Below are 22,293 nucleotides of genomic sequence, written 5' to 3'. Positions count from 1 at the left end.
AGAAGCGGCTTGGGCTGGGGAGAAGGGAGAAGGCCAGGGTGGAGCCATCTTTATGTTTCCAGAGGCATCAAGTGTCCTGCTCACCTGGTCCGGGTGGTAATGGTCCATGGGGTATGGGTCAAGGGTATAAATCCTCCGGTGCTCACAAGATGTGGGGGAGGAGATTGTCCTTGTATTCGGCTCCCTCTTCTGCGAGGAATTAGAAGAACTGTCTGTAGCTGTCTGTTGGAGAGAAGCAATAAACAGTTCTTTAAAAAACAAAAAAACAAGCCCTGCTCAGTAGGCAAAAGTACCTGGACTATGAGATGCTACTTTCTAGAACCTATAGCATGAGAAATGATTCCCAAAAGTTGTCCTCTGACCTTGTTTGCCACGGCACACATGAGTACACACACAATGAAAACTCTCTCTCTCTCTCTCTCTCTCTCTCTCTCTCTCTCTCTCTCTCTCACACACACACACACACACACACACATACAAATAAACAATTACAAAACACATAAGCTCTAACATGCACTAATCCAAACACTGTTTCCTGGCTGTGACATCTTTCTGAACCTTCCAATTCCTGTAATTTGTTTTTAAGGTTCTATTTATTTTATTTATTTATTTTTAAAGAATTATTTATTTTATTTTATATGAGTACACTGTAGCTGTCTACAGACACACCAGAAGAGGGCGTCAGATCACATTATAGATGGTTGTGAGCCATTATGTGGTTCCTGGGAACTGAACTCAGGACCTCTGGAAGGGCAGTCAGTGTTCTTAACCACTGAGCCATCTCTCCAGCCCCAAGGTTCTATTTATTTTTAAGACAGGGTCTGGCTGCATATCCTTGATCAGCCTGGAACTCATTATAAAGCCCTGACCTGCCTCCCCAGTGTCGGATGAAAAGTGTGTGCTGGGGGCTGGAGAACTAGCCCAGGTTCTCACTACCCATATCAGCTTCTACTGCCTATAACTCCAATTCTGGGGGAATCTGATGCTCTCTTCTGGCCTCCATAGGCCTTCCTTCATTTTTAATAATGTGCATGTGAGTGTAGGTGCCCATGGAGGCCAGCAGAGGGCACTGGACCCCTTGGAGTTTATAGGTAGGCAGTTGTGAGCCAGCCACCTTAGCTGGGTGCTTTGAGCCATCTCTCTCTGTCTGTTTTCCCTCCCTCCCTCCGTCCCTCCCTCCCTCCCTTCCTCCCTCCTTCCCTGCACTGGCTTGGTTTTCAGATTTTACATCTCAAGCGCTGGGATTATAGTATATGAGCCAACACTCCTGGTTTTCCAGCCCTGAGTTCATCTTAGTCATGAGAATGACCAGAAGTCTCATCATTTGGAAAGGCCCAGCAGCAAGGCCTTGGGAAGACATGTTGATTTTCTAAGACCAGGGTTTGTCTATGCAGCCCTGAATGTCCTTTCAGGGATTGGGCTTTTCCTGGTGAGGACTATATATTTAATGGGTCATTCTTGTGGAATCTTGGAAGCTAAGAATTCTGAGAGAGAACATGGGCAATGAAGGCCTGGTCCTCGGGGTCTCAGAGGGTAGCAAAGACACTATCTAGACTTGGGATAGGGGATGTTATGTGCGTGCTGATCATCTGGGGCTCAAGCATCAACAGTGATCAATAAGAGATCAGCACCACAAGGTTACCCTGTGCTTCCCTGGAACAATGGGATGCTGGTCAAACTGGGGCTGAGAAGTCAGCTGTGGTCACTGAGAGAAAACTATTTCTTAGCTAGATGGCTGGCGGTGCATGCCTTTAATCCCAGCACATAGGAAACAGGTAGACAGAGTGAGTTCCAGGAAAGCCAGGGCCACACAGAAAAACCCTGCCTCAAAACAACCCCCACGCCAAACCCTACTTCTTCAGAGCGAGTGCCCCAGAGCTGGCCCATTAGAAGCAGGCTGTATTTTCCATTTGGAGCGGAACCTGGCAAACAGCATGTGAGCATTGTCTAGGTAGTACTGAGTTAGTTGAAAGAGGTTGCCAGGCAGAGGAACTGTGTCAGAGAGGCCACTGGTGACAGTACAGTCTCAGTTGCTTCAGAGACCCCAGGACACTAGAGATTCTAGAACAGCAGCTGTTAGTGGAGCCAACATAAGACTATGGGACAAGTGTGCTTCCTGTGGATGGCAGAGATGGAGAAGTGGGGCTCTCCAAGCCTGCTGGAGCCAGAAGAATACACAGTGTCGAAGTTCCTGATTTTTTACTTACATGGCTGGTTGATTTGTTTGTTTCTAATTATTTTTATGCCTTGGTTCTTCCCTTTTGGAATAAGTATGAAACTTATTTTCAGTTTTATAGGATCCCAAAGTTAAGAGACTTTAACTTTTTAAAGTTGCATTGTATTGTGGTATGAATGTAAGAAGATCTTGATACAAAGTTATGGTTTAGGGAGGCAGGTTTCTGTGCCAGGTTGATGAGGGTGGAGTGTCCAGTTAGCTTTAACTACCAACGTTACAGGCCATTCACCTGAAAAAGAAGTCTCATTTGAGGGGCTTCCCAGATCAGACTGGCCTGTGGTCATGGGTGTTGGGAATTGTTAACTGGCACAGGAGGGTTCAACCCACTGTGAGTGACCCTGTTCCCTGGGCAGGTAAGTCTGTGAGCAAGCCAGCAGACAGTATTTGTGATGGTTTGCATGTGCTCAGCCAAGGGAGTGGCACTATTAGAAGGTGTGGCCTTGGAGACCTTCCTCCTAGCTACCCGAGGATGCCCAGTCTGTTCCTGGCTTCCTTCAGATGAAGATGTAGAACTCTCAGCTCCTCCTGCACCATGCCTGCCTGGACACTGCCCTGCTCCCACATTGATGATAATGGACTGAACCTCTGAACCTGTCAGCCAGCCCCAATTAAATGTTGTCCTTATAAGAGTTGCCTTGGTCATGGTGTCTGTTCACAGCAGTAAAACCCTTAACTAAGACAGTAGGTCTAAGATCCTAGTCAGGGTGGTCTCTTAACTCTACAATTTTCACATCTGTAAAGTGAGGCTAGAATCTTTGAGGTATAAAATGTCTGGATCAGCTACTGCTGTGACAAGACACCAGGACCAGGTAAGATAAAAACAAGATCACTTTAGACCTCGAAGCCTCCACTGACATACTTCCTTCGCAATGCCACGCCTCCGAAGACTTACAAACTTCCTAGCAACCGGGACCAAGTATTTAAAAGCCCGAGACTTACAGAGGACGTCTCACTCAAACCAGTCCGTTCGATGCCTCTCCCTGTACCTCAGAGCCGTGTCATAATGTCGAATGCATTTCCAACTGCCAAGGTTCCACAGCCTTCACTATTCTCAGCACTACCGCCTTCCGAGCTCCTACTGAGATGCCCAAAACTTTGCCTAGAGCATCCAACCAACTTTTCTAGTTCAAAGTCCCAAAGTCTCCCACATTCCTCCAAAACACTGCCTGGCCAGGCCTGTGTGCTGACTTCTGTATTAGTTACTGGCCTAGGCTGTGGTAAGAGGCCACAATCAACATAACTTATAAAAACTCCCACAGATTTCCTTCCATCACCCATTTCTCGTTTGCTGGCTCCAAAGCCCTTTGCTTCTGAGCCCAGAGCTGCAGGGGTCCAGGAGAAAATCAGCCGGAGAGTAAGCCCAGTAAGTGCGTTCATGCAGCTAAAGTGTTGGTAGCCCAAGCTTACATGGGCTTCTTCGAGAATGGCCAGTTGTCACACAAGTAGCTTCGGCAGAGCCGGCTAAGCACGAGTCTCTCAGCTGTGAAGTGACACGGCTGGAGAAAGAAGCCAGGCCCTCACACTGAGCAGTGAGTACTCAGCCAAGGAGCGGTTGCTTGCTCTTTTATATGGCTCAGTACATAAAGGTGCTTGATGCCATAGTTGGATCCCTGGAACATATAGGGTGACAAGAACTGAGTCCCACAAGTTGTCTCTGAATCCTGCTCTCTGCAAGAGCGCACGCACACACACACACACACACTCACACACTCACACACACAGACATAAGCACTCACACACACACACAGACATAAGCACACACACTCACACACACACGGACATAAGCACACACACACACACACTCACACAGACACACACACAGACATAAGCACTCACACACACACACACACTCACTCACACAGACATAAGCACATACACACAGACACACACATGCACATAAACACAAACATACACACACAGAGACATAAGCACACACACACATAGACATAAGCACACACACTCACACACAGACATAAGCACACACACAGAGACATAAACACACACACTCACACACACAGAGACATAAGCACATACACACAGACATACACATGCACATAAACACAAACACACACACACAGAGACATAAGCACACACACACACAGACATAAGCACACACACTTACACACAGACATAAGCACACACACTCACACATGCACATAATCACAAACATACACACACACAGACATAAGCACACACACTCACACACACAGAGAGACATAAGCACACACACTCACACACAGACATAAGCACACACACACAGAGACATAAGCACACACACTCACACACACACTCAATCTCTCTCACACACACACAGACCTAAGCACATACACACAGACACACACATGCACATAATCACATACACACACACAGACATAAGCACACACACTCACACACAGAGAGACATAAGCACACACTCACACACACACAGACATAAGCACACACACTCACACACACACAGACATAAGCACACACACACTCACACAGAGACATAAGCACACACACTCACACACACAGACATAAGCACATACACACAGACACACACAAACCCAGGAAGTAGAACAAACAACAGAATTCCATAGACAGAGCAGCAGTTAGTCAAGAGCTTCCGGTGAGGCCTCTGACAGGACACGGACAAGCACGGGCCTGTAACAGAGTGGAGACTTGGGGACAGAGAGAGCAGACAACAATATTGACAAACATTAGCAGTGTGTACAAGCAGGTATCCTCCTGCAGCAAGACAACCTGGTTTCTCATTTTGAGAAGTACATAGGACACGCTGGTTCCAGGGAAAACTCTGGCTGTTGGGAAAGTGTTCGGGGCAAAGGCAATGCTCTGTGAGCCCACAAGGCCACATGGCCATCCCACAGGGCAGCTAGGTATGTCTAGGTCCCTCTATGTATTTGACTATTTTCTGTGGCTAACACATAATACCCAAGGCTGGCTGCTTTATAAAGCATTCTTTAATTCATAGTTCAAAATCACAGAGCTGCTCTGGTAGGCCCTGGCGCGGGCCCCACCTTTGAAGACTATAATGGCGGAGACCAACCATGGACTCACAAGAAGAGCGCCAATGTCTTCTGAGGGTAGCGTCCTACCAGGCCCCATTTCCGAAAGTTTCCACCAACTTCCAACACTGCCACACTGGGGACTAAGCAGTGACATGTGAACTCTTGGGGAGGGGGGAATTACACTCCAATTGGTGTCCCCAGCATGTAAGTTAAGCGATGTTGTGCTCTTAAGTGTCCACGGTGTCCATAGCATCCTGTGCCCTCAAGTCCCAAGGAATGCCGACAAGTAAGGAAACCTCTGGCCCAGTGTCAGAGACAGAAAGCAGGCATGTTTGACTCTCTAGTTATAATTCTGAGGGTTTTCCAAACACATATGGTGGCCTCTGGGGGGTGTGGACGGGGGATCCTAATTCAATTCTCAAGAATCAGAAGAGGGGGTACTCAGTACACACACACACACACACACACACACACACACACACACACACACACACACACACCCTTTCTAATAAGAATTCCATTTGTCTTCCAAAAGTTTTCAGAATGCTGCACCCACTCGGGGGAGCGGCTGACTTGGGGAGTCGGGGCTGTCAAGAGCCGTTTGTTTCCTTGGCTCACACTTCAGACGCCATTACTGTCTTGGGACAGAATGTGTAGTTAGTGAGCTTGGCAGTGAATGGGAATCTGGCGTGTCAGCCCCTACCACCCTCCCCTCTTTCCACAGTCAGCAGCCTCCAAATAAACACGGGCCTGTTATAAATAGGCCCATGTTTGCAAAGAGACAAGTGACCCCATAAACCAGGTCTACATGGAATGCAATCTGTTAAGGGCGCCTTCCTCGAGTCAGTCTTTCCCCAGAGCTGTGAATCCCCTGCAGCTTAGAGAACAAGTGGAGCCGATTCTGGCATGTGTCACCCCCCCCCCCTTTGCCTATAAATCACTTCTGGCTGGTAGCTGGGTCGCAGCTGGGAGTTACGATTTTGCTCTAGAGCACAGGAAACCACCTTTAACCTGCCTGCTGTTGTCTGTCTCCCCAAACGTGACAAAAGAACAGATGTAAGCAACCTGCCAACTGCCGAGAGGATTTGCTCGGCGGCGCACTAGAGAAAGCCTGTGTAGAGCCACATCCGCCAGCAGCGGGAAGGAAGGACCACCACGTTCATTTCCTGACAGCACACACACAATGCTTCTGGGGCGTCTGGACCATGATGTTCCAGAGCTCACACGCCTGCATCAGCTTTTGTACCCAAAATCCCGTGTGAGTGTCAGTGAGGTCCCGTTCAGCCACAGGTCACAGGAGTTTTCTGAGCCTTTGTCTTATATGTAGATTGGACTACCACCTTCCGAAGGCTGCCCTCCGCCCATTCTTAGGCTTCTTCTGGGTCAAACTCAATTCTGTACACCCTGCTGTTGGCTGTGACCACGAGTGCCTTCCCTTACACACCTGTATGTTCCCAAAGCAGTGTCTTCCCCACTGATGGCCACAAAGCGTAAATACAGAGAAACAAATTCCATCAACTCCTCCCAACATTTTAAAACGTGAAGTTAAAACAAACAAACAAACAGCTTACAAAAGGGGGTCTTGGGGTAACTGGGTAATTGAAGTTACCCATCAGACGACCCCGTGAAACCTTTGTGAGGTCACTGTATAGTGTAGATGAGGCCTTATCATAGTTAAATATCACCATTCAACTTTATTTCCTGTTTCATCTTAGGTTTGCGAACAAAGCTGACATATACTTACTGAGTGACATATAGTTACTGAGCCCCCTATACATTCTCTGCCTCACACTATGCAGCCTCTCCTATCAGCAATTTCACCCACCAGACTGTGTTTAAAAGTCAATAAACTGTCCAGGGGTGCTGGCGTCCTCAATCAATCCCAGCACTGGGAGGCAGAGCAGAGGAAGGTGGATCTCTAGTTCAAGGCCAGCCTAGACTACAAAGCAAGTTCCGGGTCAGTAAGGGCTACACAATAAAACCCTCTCCTCCTCCCCCCTCTCTTAAAATATTTAACGTATGTGAGTACACTGTCTCTGTCTTCAGACACATCAGAAGAGGGCATTGGATCCCATTACAGATGGTTGTGAGCCACCATGTGGTTGTTGGGAATTGAACTCACATCCTTTGGAAGAGCAGTCAGTGCTCTTAACCACTGAGCCATCTCTCCAGCCCAAAACCCTTTCTCAAAACAAACAAACAAACAACCCCCCCCCCAAAACCCAAAATCCCAACTACAAAGTCAGTGAACCACACCAGCACGCTATCCCCCATCTCAGTTCTTCTTATGGCCCAGTGTGGCTGTTATATATTTTATAGGTTTGGAAAGATTTGCAATGACTATTATCGAATAGATTGGTCACCTATTATTTACCTCTGTGGATGTTCTTCATTATTTTTTAAAAGGAAGGCATGATAAAGATGTGCTGGAGGGATGGTTCAGTGGGCAAGAATGCTCTTCCAGAGGGTGGGAGTTTGGTTCCCAGCATCCACAAGGGCTGGCTACCAACCATTATAACCATAGCTCAGGGGATAGGATTCCCTCTTCTGGCATCCAAGGGCACCCAAATACATGCCGTGTCCATACGCATGCACACACGTATACAGACAAACATACATAAAAACCAACCAAGCAGTAAGAGTAGGAATTTACACTGAACCGAATCAGTAAAACGTTTCTCTGTGTGCATATGGGCCCTTGTATACGTGCATGTCTGGCCCTCCTGGGGTTAAAACTCATTGTCAGCCCGTGAGATGACAATCTGCCAGTGACGTGCTTGTCATGCAAGCCCAGAGACCCAGGTTCAATCCCTCATTCCCCACCTAAAGGTAGTGGGAGAGGACAGACTCCACAGAGAACACGGTGGCACCCATGCCCACCTTCACAGCACAAACAGTAACACAACAGCAAATAAATTTAAAGCTAACATACTGGTATAATATACTGAGTGATACACTATCCCAGTAAGAGACCGACTGTACCTAGGAGCATAGATTAGGCTAGCCTCTGGCTGTGCCTGTCATACACTATCTCCATCATGTTAATGAGATGGGACGATCCGCCCTACAGTGGGCAGCAGCATCATTCCCAGGCTGGGGTCCTGGACTAAACCAAAGGACCAGTCAGCGGCATCCATGGCCCTTTGCCTGTTTCTCGATGGCAGATACAATGCGACCCCCTGCATCAAGCCCCTGCTGCAACGACTTCCTGCTACGATGGCCTGTAACCAGCCATAACCTGTGAGCCAGAGTAACCCTCTCTTCGCCTTCGTTAGGACTTAAGCAGTCACAGGAATAGAGCGAGCTGGCGTGCCAGGGCGACAGACCGGCTTGAATCTAAGTGCTGGGCACGAGCAGGCACGATGCTGTTCTTTACCACTCAGTGCTCCAAGCACAGTAGGTGAGCAAACATCTTCAGAGGCACAGGATTTCCATGGAGAAGAAAGGGGCGTAATCACTCTGTCCCAGTTACATCTCATTAACTGAAGCGTTATCTCCACGCTAACCTGACATCGCGCCTTCCACGTCAGCGTGTTGACTCACTTGCTAGTGCGTGCATGTACCCCCTGCCTCTTTGGCTTTCCTTTCAGCGATAGTGTGTTCTCAGAAGACCGAAAAGAGACTGGCCAACTCTCCTGGCCGGCCTGGGTCTGTCCTGGGCAAACCAGAGGAGATGACCCTTGAGAGTACCAGGGGCTCTTAGGACCCCAACTTTGATGGTCTGGGAGTGTCGTGGAAAGCTGGGACGACAGAGTTGTTTATAATAGCAGCCACACAGCAACTGCAAACGCCATACTGCAAGGTGTCCTCAACGGGCAACTTCTCACTAGTCATCACCTAACGAGAGCCACAGGGCAAAGGAAACTCACTGTGAAAACGTCATCGTCTCCGAGCTCAGCTTCGTTATGGATAGTGGAAGAGGAGGTCGTTGAACCTGAAAAGACAAGATCGCAAGGAAATTAGTCACCTCGACTGTTTAAAAAGCGGTAAGTGTGGTGGTAGGTTTTCCTGTCCTTTAGTCCCGAGGACCGATGTTAGGCAGGGCCTCTACCACTAAGTCACATCCACAGCCTTTAAAAAATGGCAGTACCAGCAACTGATCCCAGAGCCTCATGTACTCCAGAGGCATCCTACCACTGAACTGTCCCCAGACTTCCTTTCCAGTTGACTGACCATAACATATAATCCATGGGAACTCGATGCTGTAATTCATCCCTCTTGACTCCAGCGTGATGCTCCCTAAACTAATTTAGTCCACTGTGGTTCCCATTATTCTAGCCTTTGCAGAGGCCAGAGAGGAAACAGTACAATGGAGGAGGTGAGGAGAGCCTGCCCGCTCCACTAAAGGGCTCACATCAGCCCCAGCAACATGAAGGTCCCAGCAGAGTAGGGGAAAAGCTAAAAACCTCTCACCTTAGACCTGCCGAGCCTAGAAGAAGCTGGGCTTTGTTTCCTTAATAAAGTAGTTTCAACTGATAAGGACATCCAGACAGACTAGCTCGCCCTGTTCTGAACTCAGACACTGCACTGTGTCTGGCCATACTGTGGGAGCCAGGTTGTGCTCCCAGCCCCCCCCCCCCCCCCCCCCCCCGCTTTTCCGGGTCAAAAATGAAGGTTCCTGCTAGAGAATCCAGCTGATCGAATCATGAAAATGGTCTGGTGATTCAAATTCAACTTTCTCACTCACCTCTTTATCCAGAATGCATAGCAAACCCCGTTCTCCCACTAACAGGAACCAGTAATGTGGAGGGAATTCCAATAGCTGTACCTACCCTGTTATACTAAAAGGAGCCAGTAATGTGGGGGGTCTGTTCAATAGCTACAAAGAGAAACCTAGTCCTTATAGAAACGAATAAAATTGTGCGTGTGCACACACACAAGCACATGAGAACAAAAAGGCCATGGTATCCGTGTGGTTAGAGAACAGCTTGTGGGGTCAGTCCTTTCTCCTACATGGGTCCCAGGAGTCACACTCAGGAGGTCAGCCTTGATGGCAGGCACCTATACCCACTAAGCCTTCTTTCTTCCTAGCTCACTCTCATTTCGTAAGCAAACATCTTTGATGACCATTTCTTCTAATTCTGACTCTGGGGTCCCCATGCCTCAGGGTCCCTGCACCATGAATCCTGATTTGTAACTGAATTGCGCAGAGAATTCTGAATGTTTGTGGCCTAAGGCCCTCCAGCCTGGGGTCATGAGGCACAACCTGCAAGGAGCTTACGCCCTTGGGCTCTAACAGCCCCTGACAGTTAAGCACAGGTTGAATTAACATTTCATGACATCAGCGTCACATGTGGATGCGAGTGGAGGGTTTTGTGAACATCTATGTTTGTGCACTGACTACGTGTTTGGTGTCCCCAGAGGCCCCAAAACCAGAGTAAGAGAAGGTCATGAACCATCGGTGCTGGGAATCAAACCCGGGTCCTCTGGAAGAGCAGCAAGTGCTCTTAACCACTGAGCCATCTCTCCAGCCCTGTTTCACTCTCGCCTAATCACCATTAGAAATTCAGTAATAAGATGCTTTCCCTCTTAAAAATGTTTCTCCCACATGAAATAACTCATTATTGTTAGAAGTGGCTGGAGTCTGTGGTTAAACTGTAAGTGTATTTTAAAAGCACTTTTTGTTGCACACTTCTTCTATTTCATTTACGATTAGCATGTTTGTGAGCACTGTCATGACTAAGTCACAGTACCTTCGTGTAGAGGTCAGAGGACAAGCTCCGGGAGCCCCAGCTCTCCCTCCTCTGCAGACGCCAGGGATGGAACTCAGTTCTGAGATTTGTACATCATGCTTGGACTAGGTGAGCCGTCTCTGGGTTTCATGTCATACTTTCCTGCCTAGTGTTTTGAGACAGGGTGTCTCTATGTAGTCCTGACTCCTGGCTGCCCCAGAACTTACTATATAACTAGACTGGCCTCAAACTCTCGACGCCTGTCTCTGCCCACTGAGTGCTGGGGTTAAAGCTGTGTTGCCATAGCACCCAGTACTTTGTCCAAGTTTAAAATTTAAATATTATAATTTGAAATGGTACAAAAATCCCATCGTTCTAAGAAATAAAAAAAAAATAATTCCTACTATTTATTGTTTGTGTACATTTGCATACAAGTCATTTATTCTTGCTATGGAGAATTCCAGCTTGTCAACCTATGGATTTAAATCACAGGCATGGCTTAAATTTCTTTTAAATTAAAAAAAAATGTATGGGTTGTTTACTGACATGTAAGTCTGTGTATCACGTGTGCATTGCCTATGGAGTCCAGAAAAAGGCGTTGGATCCCTTAGAACTTGGGTTATTGGTGGTCATTAGCCAACTTTTGGGTGATGGAACCCTAACCTGGGTCCTCTTGCAAGAGCAGCAACTGCTCTTAGCCACTGAGCCATCTCTCCAGCTCTGGCTTATGGACTTCTGATGAAGCCTTTCACGTTACAGATTAGCTACTTACACAAAACAGTAAATATCTCAAAGGCTATAGCCCTGTGTTCCATTCCATGGGTGAAATGGGTGAGGCCCACCCACATGGAGTCCCTGCTTGCTAATTGCTTAGTAAGCTCTCAGCCAGTTAGGCCACTCAAGCTGAACACTCCACCCCACAACTGCTTAATTGGGGTGTTTGCAAAGTTTTGACATCTAATGATCTTCTAATGATGGCCCCAAACCCTCCTACGAACGAGCCACAGGAAACAAGATGGCAGACTGTTGGATGAAAAATAATCTGGAATATTCCACAGTCCCACTGAGTGGTGGCAAAACCAGTACCTTCTATAAGGTCTTCAATGGCTTTTCTCACGCCCCTGTCAAAGGCTCGTGCGTCCGCAGGACTTTGGAAAGTGAGTCCGAACTTCCTATTATCAACTTTCCAATGATGAAACGTCGGATTGGCTTTGGTGTAGACTAAGTCCTTTCTGATGTAGCATTCCAATACCACCTAAAGGATTGAAACATAGGCTGGTTACTTATGCAACAGCCCTAACAGTGCCTGCTGTAAACACAATCGAGAACCATCACTGATGGCAAGAGACCCTGGCCTCCATGTGTGCACCTCTCCACCTGGAATCAACAGCTGACCCACTGACCCGCTGACCTACTGACTCCACTCTGTAAAGCTCACTGTCTGGCTGTCTTCCCACACAACTCCTCTTCTTTCTGCCCCCACAGTGTTGGGAGGCCTTCCCTCCTGGTCGCAGTGGGTGTCTGTCTCCCTGTGTCAGTGAACACAAGAAGCTGGGAATGAGTTCATCTCTCTCGACTTTCTCCTATCTGGCAATGCCAACCCCTGTCTGCCCATTCTCCCTGGCTCAGACTCCTGTGGCCATCTTCACCTCCTGTTCCTCTGACCACTAGTCACCAAGCCCATTTCCTGTATCTTCCAATGTGTTTAGTCCCTGCAGCTCTCCTCTGGTGGTATCATTACTAACTGTACATTAGGACTATCAGCACAACTCCATGTTCCTAATGGCTGAGTCTCAGGAATGGCTCTTGATCTTTCTATTAAACCTAGTGCTGTTGACCTAGGATGGGAACAGCAGCAGTGACAGCAACAAGAAGGAGAAAACAGCTCACAGTCACCCCTCAGGACATCTCAAGGACACACCCTGCTCAGTTCTCGCCACACAGTTTACTCAGTACTTGGCTTAATATTCTCTAATAGAGAATTTGTATTGATCTTGATCCCAAAATTAGATGACAAGATATACCATTTAATTCAGAACTCTTGCTGACAGACACTGGAGTTTCTATACAGAAGAGAAACTCCGAAACCAGGCAAATACAACTCCGTTGGTTACAATCTCACACTATTTATTCCCATAGCTCTATTACAAACAGCAAAGCAACTTTGCTGAGTTTTAAGCCTGGATCTTGTTTTGCAAAGCTCTGTCATTAACACACGTGAACTTTTTAATCTCTGCCAGGTGAGGTAAAGAGCAAGGGCGAAGGCTTATGTAAGCTAGGGTGAATCTAGATTAAAGAACAGTGCAAATTTCAAGAATTATATCAAAGCAAAAGGAAATAAAACACTGCCTACTAAATATTCTCTCTGAATTAATATTCACTAAGTTTAATTTTATAACACAGTATTGAATGGGGACAGCCCCTCACAATTCTATTTATGATTAAATTGCTTAACATGGTCATTTTCTCCTAAGAATAGCACAGGGGCTAAATGCCAGCCCAGTCTCATTCCAAACTGGGCAAGGCTTTTTAATTAACAAATGCCACCTATCTTAGAAACTAAACCAACGGTTCAATTCAAAGTCTCATTACTATTTTATCTTATGATTTTGCTAGCAAAGAGACTCAGTTTTAATAGTATTTGGTAATCACAGTCTAACCCCCCCACCCCGCAAACATTCCATGTAGTTGAATGTGACTCTGCAAATCCTCCTTCATGCTGGGATTACAGCTTGTGTCACCTTCTGTTTTTCTTAAAAGTATGTCTTGGGGAGTAGGACACTGGAGAGATGGTTCCCTGCATCCACGTGGTGGCTCACAACTCTAATTCTAGGGGATCTGACACCCTCTTGTAACCTCCATGGGTACCAGGGCACACATGCAAATGGCAAAACGCTCATAAACAGAAAATATTTTTTAAAAGATCGTGTCTCAGGGATGTGTCCGTGTATCTATGAAGCTCAGTGGAAATGCATGCATTTAATATGCCTAAGGCCCTGTATTTGATTTCTACCAAAAAAAAAAAAAAAAAAGAGGAAAAACCAAACAAAGAACCCAGACAGTTTAGAGATAGGAGGTTCAATGGCTGTGTGGTATTCCTCTATTCAGATGTGAATTTATCCAACTGTGGTTCATACCAATGACCCCTTCACAACAACTCCCATCTACACTGTTACACTTTAATAGTTCCCCAGGTTTGGCCTGTGGTGCTCTGGGAGCCTCCTTGACTCCCAGCCCTGTTCTGGAAAAAGAGAGTATCACACAGGCATTTTGGCCATCTTCTCTCTGTGTGGAGATTTCTGCAGCTGACGGATGGGGGTATAAACAACAGAAACATAGCAGCCTAGCGGCTTGGTGCTGTTTAAGGCCCTCGCCAAGCACAACGCTGGTTTTATTTACTCAGGAATGTCCCCTGTCCTCTATTTCATGGCATGATGGGAAATGCACACACATCCATCTGTAACACGGCGCTTTGGTAGCAGGGATGCAGAAAGCCTGGTTCACAGACACATGGCTGGCAGGGGCCGGGATTCTAAGTCTCCCCTCTCCAGACCAGGATGACTGTGGATGAGCCCGAAAGTGTGATGTCCAGTGTGATCTGAGCGCCTTCATAGGCACAAAGAATTCCTTTCTTCTCTCCTCACCCGCCCCTCTTTTTGGGATAAGGATCTATGTAGCCCAGGATAGCCTTGGATTCCATAAACAGCTAAGGCTGACCTTGTGATCTCCTTGCCTCCGTGGCGCAGGCAGGCTGTATCTGCTCTCTCAGTGAATCATCATTCTTATTAGATGATCAACCAACAGACTAAGGATGATTAATTGAGTAGTTGGCAGAGATTTTCTTGAAAATGAGCAGAGGAAATAACTTTGCCACCTCCAAGAAAATAACTGCAGTCTCCCACCCTTAATAAGATTGGAGCATCCAAGTTAAGACAAAAAGCAGAATTTTGGACAGCTTGCCAATAGTTAAAGTTTTTAAAATTTGTTTTACTTCATACGCATACATGTTTTGTCTGCATGTATTCTGTGCACCATATGTGAGATCCTCTGGGACTGGAGGCACGTGGTAATGAACTACCATGTGGATGTTGGGAATTGAACTCAGGTCCTCTCCGCTGAGCCTCAGGTCCTGACTTTCAAATATGCAGCGTGCCGTGTGTGCATGCATGTCTGTGAGAGAACACACACACAATGTCATTAAATAGTGTGTGTGTGTGTGTGTGAGAGAGAGAGAGAGAGAGAGAGAGAGAGAATGAGTGAATGTTTATGTGTGTGCATGCATGTCTGTGAGAGAGCACACACAATGTCATTAAATAGTGTGTGTGTGTGTGTGTGTGTGTGTGAGAGAGAGAGAGAGAGAGAGAGAGAATGAGTGAATGTTTATGTGTTTGTGTGCATGCATGTCTGTGAGAGAGCACACACAATGTCATTAAATAGTGTGTGTGTGTGTGTGTGTGAGAGAGAGAGAGAGAGAGAGAGAGAATGAGTGAATGTTTATGTGTTTGTGTGCATGCATGTCTGTGAGAGAGCACACACAATGTCATTAAATAGTGTGTGTGTGTGTGTGTGTGTGTGTGTGTGTGAGAGAGAGAGAGAGAGAGAGAGAGAGAGAGAGAGAGAGAATGAGTGAATGTTTATGTGTTTGTGTGCATGTGTGTGCATACACAGCATATACACTGGGGGTGTGGACTGGCTACAGTAGCACAGGACTGTAATCTAGCACTTGGCTGGTTGGTGTATGAAGACAGTAAATTCAAGGCCAGTAAAGGCTATGTAATGAGACCTTGTCTCAAAGGAGAGAGAGCCGGGCTATCACTGAATATCCGTGCCTTTCTACCCACAAAGAAAACTAAAAGAAATGTCTTTCTTTTATACCGTTTTATACCGTAGAATAAAATGTGCCACCATCCAGAAGCCTAACCCCAGAAAACCCCATGTTCTCTTCTCCAGGCACCAACTCATAACGCTACGGAGTCAGCTGAGTAAGACGTTCACTCAAGGTGAAGGATTAAACTGCAGGCTTTCATGGAGGGGGCATAGAAAAGGCTTGTGCTGGGGCTGGAGCTAAAGGAAGCCTGGCTGCCATCCAACAAGTCCCGAGTCCCCAGCGTCAAATAAAGTGGGTCTGGTAGCGCAAGCTTGTAATCTTAGGAGATTGAAACAGGAAGATCAAAAATTAAAGGTCACCCTCACCTAAGAGTTCGGGCTAGCCTGGACTACCCAAGTCCCTGTCTTTAAAAAAAAAAAAAAGAAGCCCATTTAAAAAAAGGAAAGTGCTACTAGTTGAGTTGATTCCTACAATCTAGAAAGAATGTCTACAATTACAAGAAACAGGGGTCAGGTCTGGTGGCATAGAGTCAAAATTCCAACACAGTTTCTCCACATCCCAGTATTTGGAAGGTAGAAGAAAGTGTGTCAACCAAGAGTGTGAGGTCAGCCTGGCTAGCCAGGGCTGCAAAATTTTAATTTACATATAATTTCTCTGGACAACCTGATTTTCTCTATTACCATAAATTCTATGACTGATTAACTTGTTAAAACACACACACACACACACACACACACACACACACACACACACACACATATATGTATAGGCTCCAATACCTAACACGCACAGTACCTTGGAACACTTCATACATTCACGCATGCCCCAGCTGCATGGAACTAAGGGTAACTAAGTCTCCATCCAAAGTTTAGCCAATGCACCCTCACCTCATTCTCCCCACCTCTTAAAGGGGCTTCCTCCAACAACCCAAGCCCTTTCTGAGCTTCTAAGAGGCTCCCTGCCTTGTGGAAGCTGGGAGAGCAAAGAGATGTTGCTGTATCTGCAAATGGTGTGGGAGTCAGGTCAGGAATCAGAACTTCCTGTAGCGAAACACAAAGTGGGGGTTAGAGACGGGGGATGGGTGTGTGACTCACGTACACTGGGCACACAAGCAGAGCCACACACTTACAAAGGGAACAGGGAGAGGGATGGAGAGGCAGAAATCTGAAGGTGGGCCAAAGGGTGGTAAGAAGGCATTCCTCAGAGACAGAGGCTGGTCCACAATTCCACCAGAGGTGACATTAATTCCTAGGCTGGCTGCCACTTAGACAGCAATGCCCTACATTATAAGGTGGAGATAACTCCCCCCCCAATATAACTGACATTTTTCATGTCAGCCCCTTGGATAAAAAGGTAGATTTGTACTTACTATGTGTAAGTCATTAGGAAGACACAGTTCATAAATGCAGTTTTAACAGAAAGGGGCTGGGTTAGACTCAATGGCTGTTTGTAAACTGGGTATGGTGGCACATGTCTGTAATCCCAGATTTTGGGAGGCGCAGACAGGAGGGTTAGGAGTTTAAGGTCATCCTTAGCTACCAAGCCAGTTTGAGCTACAGGAGAGACTATCTCAAAAAGCCAGAAATGGGGACTATTCTAAGATGACATTTTCTACAAGCCAGGAAATACCAGGAAAATGGTTCTAAGAATACAGAACTCCTCATGTAAAGATAACCGACTAACTCAGATGACAAAGGAGGCAAGAGAAACAATTTCTACTGAAATTCTGTAGAAGAGGAATACCAGCAAAAGTGCAAAAGACAAGAGACAAATTATTAAAATATACTAATGGTAAATATGATAAAAATGAATACCTTAATAACACCACACAAACCAGGAGTAAAGTGCCAGTAGATAAATATGCAAAGGACACTGACAGAGAATTCAGTCATAATGAAAAGAACAAAACCACTTATTTATGTGTGCACACTTGTGTGTGTATATGTGCGTGTGTGTGCGTGTGTGTGTGTGTGTGTGTATGTGTGTGTGTGTGCGCGAGTGTGTGTGTGATGCATGCATGTGCTATTAAACACACTTGGAAGTCAGAGGACAATCTATAAGAATCCATTTTCTCCTACTATGTGGGTTCTGGGGATTGAACTCAGGCCATGTGTGGGTGGATGTTAAGGTGATACATGGTTGGACAGTGGAGAGATAGGTGGAGAAAAGGCTAGGAAAATGGAAGAGGAGGAGAGGAGGGGGAGATTCCAGGAGGAACAAAGGTGGAGGCAGATATGTATGTTTCTCTTGGCGCATCTCTTCATAAATAAGGTTGTTATAAATGTTTTATAAGGGACGGAATTGTATAGGATTATTTGACTTATCTAGGTTGGCAAATTATATCATACCTATTGGATCAGAGTAGTTTGGTGTGTTCTTTGATGTGACTACTTAATTGAGTTCAAAGGATATAGTGGCGGGCATTTGATGCATAAAGCCTACCTCAGAGTTGGGATGTGTGTGTCTAAGGCTTGGCAACAACATGCCAAGGGGAAGTGGGTGAAAACAACACACCAGGGTAGTCACATCCATCCTGGACAGAAACAGCAGGGGCAGCAGAGTGAGCCATGTCTGAGCACATAGAGGTGGCTTGGAGGTCAAGTGGTGTGGGGACCGCACGGTGTGTGCTCAGCTCTGCACGGTGTCCCAGGAGTGAGACCATGAGGGCCGATAAAAGGATAATCAATCTTTTTAATATTTACTGCAACACCATGAGGCTTGGCTGACTGTTATAATTTTTTAACAAGCAGGAAACCATATAAGGCCATTCACAAGTAATCAAAGGAGATCACTGTTATTCTATCAAATGGCGAGAGATTTAACATATATGACCTCAGAATGTAAAAGGAAAACCTTACACACTAGCAGCATCCCTACACACCGAAGGTTGTGAAAACCAGTCTCAATTATTTCTGATAACACACAAAGTGTTCTTTAAAAAACATGCGGTTAAATGTGTCTGCATAATACCACGGGGACGTTAAGGAGATGGTCTAACAGCAGAACGGCGCGTGAGTGTGAGCAGCATGGAGAGGCTCTTGATGTAGACGCAGTGAGACATGGAGCTCTTACACACCGATGAAAGGCTGCACTCTGCCTGTCTCTGCCTTGGTTCTGGCATCTGTGATGCTGCCACACAGTCCCCAAGAACAATCTTCCCATGAGCGTCACCTAACTAAAGGGATAGATAGCACTGTACTCAGGTGGGGGTACATGTCAGGCACACAGCTGTTACGTCACTTTTCAAAAAAAATGGTTGATTGACGAGGGTGGTCCTACTCTATAGTCCAGACTGGTCTAGAGTTTGCTGTGTAAATCAGGCTGGGCTGACTTGAATTTAGAGATCTGCCTGCGTCAGCCTCCCACATGCTGGTATTAAAGACATGCACCACGGTGCCCGGCCACTTTATTTTCTTTATAGTATGTCACACTGCCTATACTGAAAAAATTCTTAGAAACAAATCAAGTGTGACGTGGCATCTCAGCTACTCAATCTGTGATATTTACAAACCCCTCTGTCTTTATCTGTTTGGTAATCTTCAATCCTTAGAAGTGGCTGGGGAAAAAAAAAAAGAGACTTATCTATACACACTTCACACATTCCGTGTGCATTTCCTCTGGGGGAATCCTATATAACCGGTCACATAATCAATCACATTTTCAGTCACTATAGATTTTTGAGTATATACACGTCCAAAGACAGAAGGAAGTAATCATGTCCAGAGTAATCAAACTCAAGGAGGCTTAGGACTGGGGATACCCAGCACTCTATGGAGAAGTTGCTTGCCTACCACCCGAAGGTTCTGGGTTCAATTCTGAGCAAGAGAGTAAGCAAGAAGGGGAGATAGGGTGTAGTTCAAGGTTAAAGTGCATGCTTAGCATGCATGAAATCCTAGGTTTGAACTCTGGTAATCACCCCCCAAAAGAGTAAAGTGGACTTGGATGGTCTGCCTTCCTCCCTATCATACACCTAGGTAACTGGCCATCCAAGGTCCTCCATAAGACTGTGGTACTCACCCTTCCTATAACAACCACTCCCCATGCATTTGCCAGCTACTGTTTTTTATATTCCTTTACCGGAGACTCTTCACTGACTGCTTGTGACATGAAAGTTGTATGTTTTTGTGAGTGGAGGCCAGAGGGAGACATTGGGTACACTGCTTTATCATCCTTCCTCCATCTTATCCCCCGGAGTGTCTCACTGCACCTGGTGCTAAGGCTGGGGGGGTCATTAAGCCCAGGTGATCCTGTCTCCCATAGTGTTGGTGTTAAAAGGCCACGGCCACCATGTTTTTATGTGGGTACTGGGATCCGACTCAGCTCTTCATGTTTGCACATCAATCACTCCGGGCCACGTCCCCAGCACCAGTGCTGGTAGCTTTCAGACAAACCTTTATTTAGAAGGAACCAATGTTAGGTGATACTCTCTCACGTTACCTCCAATCATCCCAATCTCACACGGAAAACCCTGCCTCTACAGCTTGTAATAATAAAGAACATACATTTGCTTTAAATGCCCGTTATAACGATTAATCAAAGATGCAAGCAAGGTGGTCAAATACCCTGTCCACGTGTACTCTGTAGGGTGCGCCGTCAAGAGACTGTACTGGATGGGGAAGGCAGCATTAAAAATATCAAAGGGATCAGCCATTGCTATTTTAAACTGGCACACTGTGTGTCTGTCATTACCAGTTTGTCTTTCTGTCGTTCGCCATGGATGAGAAAGCCGCTTCGTCCGTTGCCTTCGGGGTGCATGACCTTACACACCCCGACACGACTGATCCCGCCTCCTTCCTGTGGGAACCATCCTCCGCTGGAGTCATCTCTGGTCATAACCACAGCCTTGACACGCACAATATAGCTGTCACTAAAACGACAAGAAGAAAGGGCATGACAACGGTCTAGTAGCTGCAGAACATGTTTCCCAGGGCAAGATAGCTGCGATCTCACGCTTCTCTGAACTTGTCTGCAGATATGCCTGACAAGAACCCAGAACAGGAGGCCACCTTGACATTTAGGAAAAACATGTAACTCAATATAAAAGTCAATCTTTTTAAAAGATACCTACTAATTAACACATTTTTTTTTTGTTTGTGAGTCTTTAAAGATAGACACAGGCATATTATTCTCCAGCTTCTGAGTGTTAAGTAATTATTTATTATATATAAGAACACTGTCGCTGTCTTCAGACACACCAGAGGAGGGCATCAGACCCCATTACAGATGGTTGGGGGTCACCATGTGGGTGCTGGGATTTGAACTCAGAACCACTGGAAGAGCAGTCAGTGCTCTTAACCACGGAGTCATCTCTCCAGCCCAATGTTTTCCTTCTTTGCATGTAAGTCCTTTTCCCCCCCATTAAAAACAGTCCCAACTTCTGTATGTCAGGTGCTATATGCAAGAGTTCAAAAGGCAAGAATGAGGAGCACCCTTTACTGTCTCCCACCTCAGCTCTCAGGGAGATGACGCTCTGTCCCCTGCATGTCTGTTCACCTCACCCAGACTCTCTGAGATCCGCTACTGTGACGTCACTGCTTTCCCGTACCCAGGCAACTTCCGGCACTTCACAAAAGTCCCATTGGCTTTCTTCACCAACACTCAGTGGAAGGCACCCTTGTGGCCACTCTTTCAGGCAAACACATCACTGCCCTGATCTGAGACATGAGCATAGACCATTGGATACCTGCTTTGTTCAGTTCCTTCTTTTATTCTGAAGTCGGGGTCTTGCCCTGTAGCCTAGCCCGGCTTTGAACTGGAGATCCTTCTGCCTCAGTTCAGAGGGGTGATATTACAGGTGTGTGTTACTAAACTTTACCGGTCAGGCGAAACGGTGCCAACACTCTGCAGGTATCCCATTTATATTACCAGTGCCCCTGAGGGTTTTGCTGATACCTCAGCACGTGGGGTTCTGGGACTCATCCAATGTCTGTGCACCCACCATACCTATCTGTGCCCAGAGCACCAAGCCAACCCCTGAGCTTATCACCAATGTGGCACTACCTCCAAACCTCAACATTTCCCTTCTTTTAGTCTCATTAAACCTAACTTCACTGGGGCTCACTCTCCACTCAGTTCAGGTATTTCATCCAGGTGTGAGCCATGGGCACACGGCGGTTAGCATACTACTCTCTAACCAGCACACCCTGCCTTCCCAGTTCCGGCTTCCGGGCTCTTGCACTCCTCTTTCCTCTAGCACCCACGTCTGCTGCTCCCTATCTCTTCCCGACCTGCTCTTCACTCCTCTCTACCCAACTCTCCACCTCTACTGCTCTCCAGCGGCCGATGCAGTCAGCACCACGGTCATGGGACTTACCTAAGCCCCCGTGGGCACTCTGTTACATTTGCCTCTGCCCAAGATGACTTACTTCAGCTAGTCTCCTGCCTCCTGCCTCTCAGGTGACGCGTGTGCTTTAGTTTCTTTGAGAAAAGCAACAGTCAGCTGAGGCACCCCCCACCCATCAGGCCTTCCTGTCACGCTGGCTGAACCACTCCCCATTCCTCCACCTCAGGCAACAACAACCCACCTTCACATTTCTAGCTGGCCTCCTA

The 22,293-nt window shown here is 46.6% G+C and overlaps 1 protein-coding gene across 1 annotated transcript in view; it reads right to left on the bottom strand.

The window, feature by feature from the left end:
- SPRED2 (sprouty related EVH1 domain containing 2) overlaps positions 1-22,293 on the bottom strand; it is a 94,405-nt gene that overhangs the window by 3,384 nt on the left and 68,728 nt on the right. The window contains exons 2-5 of the mRNA XM_080917959.1: positions 20,434-20,611; positions 12,003-12,171; positions 9,114-9,178; positions 85-222 (exon numbers count right to left, since the gene is read on the bottom strand). Of these exons, the coding sequence (XP_080774085.1) occupies positions 85-222; positions 9,114-9,178; positions 12,003-12,171; positions 20,434-20,611 (550 nt within the window). The remainder of the gene's footprint in view (positions 1-84; positions 223-9,113; positions 9,179-12,002; positions 12,172-20,433; positions 20,612-22,293) is intronic.

The sequence above is a fragment of the Micromys minutus genome, assembly GCF_963924665.1.
Source record: "Micromys minutus genome assembly, chromosome: 1".
In the NCBI taxonomy this organism is placed as follows: domain Eukaryota; kingdom Metazoa; phylum Chordata; class Mammalia; order Rodentia; family Muridae; genus Micromys; species Micromys minutus.
The sequence above is the reverse complement of the archived record's forward strand: the minus strand, read 5'-3'. Positions and strand labels throughout refer to the sequence as shown.